The following is a 4,945-nucleotide window of genomic DNA, read 5'->3' as shown; positions in this document are numbered from 1 at the left end:
ACGTGGCTCCCACGGATCAATTAAAGTCAGTCAAAATAAATGAGTTCACCTCAATTTCAATTTGAGATCTCATAAGAAAAACACAAAAAATTAAATTTAAAAATAAATAAAAAATAATAACGAAAATAAACAAAAGAAGAAAGAGTTAATTTGAGTAATGAATAAAAGAAATAGTAAAAAAACATAAACAAAATTATAACGTGAATTAAACAATCAAACGGTCAGGATCCGCAATTAAGGATTGAATTAACGAGGGGTGTAGGTGTAAATTCACGAGGTTACGTTCGACCGGCTTTCTGTCAGACCGGTTTAGGGAAGTAGGGCACAGAGAGCATTCAGTTCTTGCTAGGGCTAACCTGGGAAGGATTTCTCTGAGGAGAAAGAACAATGGCATCTCTCTTCAAGGTGATCTACCAAACGCCCCCTTTAATTATATATCTTTGTATGTATATATGCGTGGACTTGTGTTTACCGATTCGAATTTGTGAAGCAAATTTTTCATTGCCATTGATTTTTGAGATTTTCTTCTTCGGCGAAAGCACAACTTCTGAGCTGAATATACTGCACAAATCGTGTAAACTTTGCTTATCTCTAATTGGAGGGAGGATAACAGTAGCTCACTACAAACGCATTAATTTGAAGCAAATTGGAATGTACTATATGAACTTTTGAAATTTTGATTCTTAGAATTTTTGGGATTATGTTATGTTCTCTATTCTCATATTTTCTGGGATTTTTGTTCGTTTATTTCTTATTTTTATTGTTTGTATGTGATGGTTAGGATCTCAGCAAGATTTCAGCCTACAGAGATAGAAGGTTCCAGGGGACACAGGAAGAATTTGAGGAAGCTCTGCTTAAATCTACTACTGTTTATGTGGGGAACATGTCCTTCTATACGACTGAGGAGCAAGTTTACGAGCTGTTCTCTCGTGCTGGAGAGATAAAAAAGATTGTCATGGGTCTTGACAAGAACAGCAGAACTCCATGTGGTTTCTGTTTTGTGATGTACAGCTTTAACCTTGATCCCTTCGTTTTCCTTACTTTTTATTTATAATTGCCTAAAAAACGGATGCTCAATCTAATTGATCATATCTTCGTGAGGCATTCTGTGTACATTAGAAGCAGGATGGTTCTCTGACAAAACACAGGAAGGACCTTATTTATTGCCATATGCTATCATGTACATTTTACTGTTGCCTAACTTTTGCTATCTGGATAGATTTACTATATATTGCATGTAGAACTTTACCTTATAAAGTTTTCCGGCATTCAACTAGTGGTTCCTGAAATTTGTTTCCTTGTTCTGAACTAATGAAATTTTGCATTTAGTTTTTGTCTTTGGGTATCATGTACTCCATACTTGTTAGCCAGAAATTATTTGTCAGTTTGTCACCATTATTAAATCTAATCCGTAAAGTTTAGTAGTTTGCTGGCATCCTGTTTTTTGGCCTTGTTAAACTAATGAACTTTTATATGTTGCTTCTGTGCTTATGTATTGATTAGTTGTTAGCTAGAAATTGTTTGTCATCAATCTAAATTTTGTGCTCTTTCATGAAGAGGAAAGGGAACTAGGGAAGTGCTGAAAGATGAGCAAGTAATCACTAATTTTAAATAATTTTCATACCAGGTACTACTCTAGAGAAGATACTGAAGATTCAGTTAAATATATAAGTGGGACAATCCTTGATGATCGTCCTATTCGTGTAGATTTTGATTGGGGTTTCATGGAAGGCAGACAGTGGGGTCGCGGTAAAAGTGGAGGACAAGTAATTTCTCCTTACTTTTTTCATGATCTTATATCAATATAAATTGTTCATTTTCTCTGATCCATATTCTTTTTGTTTTTGTTTTATTTTTTAAATTATTAATTCAGGTACGCGATGAATATCGCACTGATTATGATCCAGATATCCTTCTGAAAGTTTCAAAGTTTTGTCTTTAAACTTTGTGCATCTATGATTTTCTTTGTCATGGTTTAATGTGTATCTACCTTAATGCTTGAGGTTTCATTCTGTGCTGTGCTCTTACCTTAATTTCATCTTTATGTTTAAAGTCTGTATTCGCATTGCATGATAAAATCAACCATTTCTCAGATTCTAGTTTCATTTCAAGGATCAAACAAACAATAAATGAAAGAAAAGAATATGAGGTACACATGTTGCTTTCAACATTTCCTTCAAAGAACCTCGGTTTTTCTTGATGCTTTCATTTATTTACTGCAAACATGACTTATGCCTTCCCAAGAGTAATTCTTATTGGCCTATGATCTTCCCAAGACCACTACCAATGCTTGGTAGAGTGCAATGAACTGACTCCATATCCCTCTTTGTTCATTATAGCAACAAACATATTATTTTACTCAACCTTTATCTTGCAAGGCCATGCATTTTGTAAAGTTCAGACTTTCAAGGTGAGAATTGTGTGATACTTTATTAGAATTTACATATTGGTGAGCAACGGACATGGAACAAGTGGAGATTGGATGAGCCTTTTTTTGCTTTCATCTTCTATTTCTTTCAATGAATAAGAATTCTTGAATTCAGCTTAAATATATCTTTCTTCAATTCCTCATCTAAGTATGATTTTGTGGTGGAGTTTATTTTCTTCTTAAGGCAAATTGCATGAGGCTTAATAAAAGGATGCCCTTAGGCCTTAATTATTTGATGTTTTTCTTACCCATCAATACTTAAGGGACTTGAGGGGCATGTTTGATTTCCTTAATTAGCAACACGTAGGGGTGGTTATGGAAAGTTGGTGCAAAAGGAGTTGGAAGCACAGAGACAACTTGTGGATTATGGTACTGGATCATTGGGCAACTTCCCACCTGTTATGGCACCTCAATGTAAGTTCAATTCCACTTTTAGTATGTATGTTCTTTTGTTTGTTTTTCCAAACCTAGTCAATAATATGAACTCTTACTTGAATTTGTTTTGCTGATTTATGTTGGTGCTCTGATTGTTACTTTATTTCTATGTGCCACTTCCGAGTCATGAGATTACTTATCAATTACTAGAATTTGTTGGCTAATTGTGTTCATTGTTTGTTACTTTATTTCTATGTGCCACCTCACTTAGTTGTGAAAATTATGCTTTTCTACCCTTGTGTTATTCACTTTTGTGCATAGCCAGAAAGCACAAAGAAAAGAACAAAGAATAATAGAAATGCATAATTTTCACAATCATGCACTTTTGCTTTTCTGGCTATTAGCCTAATTAGCTCATTGTTCTAAGTATGATGCTTAATATTCTTCTACATCTTTTCGTTAATGAACTCATTCCTTTCTATAGTGAATATTTGACATAAGAGAGTTAAATTCAGGTACTTCTAATTTATGCTTGGAATTATAAGGCACTGCAAATGGGCAAGAGCTCTGAGCTTTTATGCTATAGGGATCTTTTACATTTAGATTATCATAGTGACCCACTTACATGCTTTAAAGAATAGTAAAGTATTAAAATCCAAAATATATAGTAAACTATAAACTAAGCCTTACTCTCAATCCATTTGGGATAAGTCTACATGGATATTTTTTCTCAATTATGTTCTATTAATTGATGATACATATACTACTTCCTGACATCTGATGTGTAACAGATGGTCGGCAAGGTGGACATGGGGGTTCTTATCGACATGGCAGAGGTGATCCCAGAACTGCTAACTAGTTAGATTTGCATTCCTTCAATTCTCTTGTTCCTTTTGTTAAGTTAATTTTTATGCGCATATGCATATTTGACGTAACAGATTACTATCGCAAGAGGCATCGTGAAGATGATCGCCACAGACTTGATTACTCAAAGAGAGTTTACCGCCGTGAACCTGTGAGAGACTCCGACCATGAAGCTCGACCGGTAAATTCCTTCGATGATAATAATCCTTTTGTTTCCCCATCGCCCTATGTATTCGCATGTCCTGTGTCTCTATTTTTTTTCCCATCTCTTTCCAAATTGACATTTTGTCCACCTAATATATATTGAGTACAGAAAAGTAAATATATTTTGAAACTTTGGTGATTCTGAATTTGAAAAATCTGTTTACCGGAACTTCTTTTCTCCTCGATAGTAAAAATGCACATACTTTTTTAGACTAGAATCATCTGCTACTACTTGGGAGCTGGAAACAATGTCCCAAGAATCCCTAGGATTATGTTAGTTCTTATTAGTGCATAATCCACATGTCTTTGCAGGAGAAGAATCCACGTTTCCGTGAAAGTGGTGACTCCGATGAAGAAGATGACGACGATCAGAAGCAATCCCATTAGTCACTTCCAAGGAATCTCGTTATCGTGTCTAGAGTTTGCGGCCCCTCCCGTGGAAAGAAACCTTTCGACTAAGATTTTCTTTCCTATTCCTTCCCATATCTGCCGGGTTGTGGCCATTTCATTTTTAGTCGCTTAAAGTAGCATTTCTCTGTATACTGCTTTGCATTACAGACTTGCAGATATTGTGTACTGAAAACTTGGGTAGAGTTCAGTGATCTTAGAGCTGCCTTTGTAACTTCATTTCCCAGATTGGTCTTTATTTAGTTCAGAAGAAATATATATTAATCATTGAGTATAGTGTTAAGCTCTTAAGTTAAAATTTGAATTTTTCATATGTAGAAATAAATAAATTGATACTAAATAATAGTTGATGGTTTTGTGCTCCAAACTCGCCACAAATTTGAGTGAATAATGCGAGAGAAATATATAAGAAAGATAGAAATAAAGGTTACAACATACAAAAGTTTATGTGTTAACTCCTAGAAAAGCTCTGTAATACCTTACAAACGTGATTTATATAGATGATTGGTTTAACTTTTTTACTCAAGTATTGATTGGTTTAATTTTTGACTCAATCCCGCACACTAGAGCATCCAACCATGTCTCATCACGTACCCACATCTTGTGATCGGGCATTACTCAGAGTTTTTACCCGTCGGATTGTAGGTACCTTTTTTGGGTGAGATA

General features: G+C 34.8%; 1 protein-coding gene across 2 annotated transcripts; it reads left to right on the top strand.

The window, feature by feature from the left end:
- Window positions 1-283: 283 nt before the first annotated feature.
- On the top strand, window positions 284-4,555 carry LOC109179388 (nuclear cap-binding protein subunit 2). Of its 2 annotated transcripts, none has more exons than XM_019328882.1 (8): window positions 284-405; window positions 782-1,005; window positions 1,628-1,766; window positions 1,874-1,907; window positions 2,732-2,842; window positions 3,595-3,639; window positions 3,742-3,848; window positions 4,184-4,555. In XM_019328882.1, the coding sequence occupies exons 1-8, from the start codon at window positions 388-390 to the stop codon at window positions 4,256-4,258; spliced, it is 753 nt and encodes a 250-aa protein (XP_019184427.1). In that variant the 5' UTR covers window positions 284-387; the 3' UTR covers window positions 4,259-4,555. The 2 variants fall into 2 exon arrangements, with proteins under 2 accessions (XP_019184427.1, XP_019184429.1); XM_019328884.1 differs by lacking the exon at window positions 284-405 and adding an exon at window positions 542-653.
- Window positions 4,556-4,945: the final 390 nt, after the last annotated feature.

The sequence above is a fragment of the Ipomoea nil genome, unplaced genomic scaffold (assembly GCF_001879475.1).
Source record: "Ipomoea nil cultivar Tokyo-kokei standard unplaced genomic scaffold, Asagao_1.1 scaffold0900, whole genome shotgun sequence".
In the NCBI taxonomy this organism is placed as follows: Eukaryota; Viridiplantae; Streptophyta; class Magnoliopsida; order Solanales; family Convolvulaceae; genus Ipomoea; species Ipomoea nil.
This window is presented reverse-complemented; position numbering and strand designations above follow the sequence as displayed.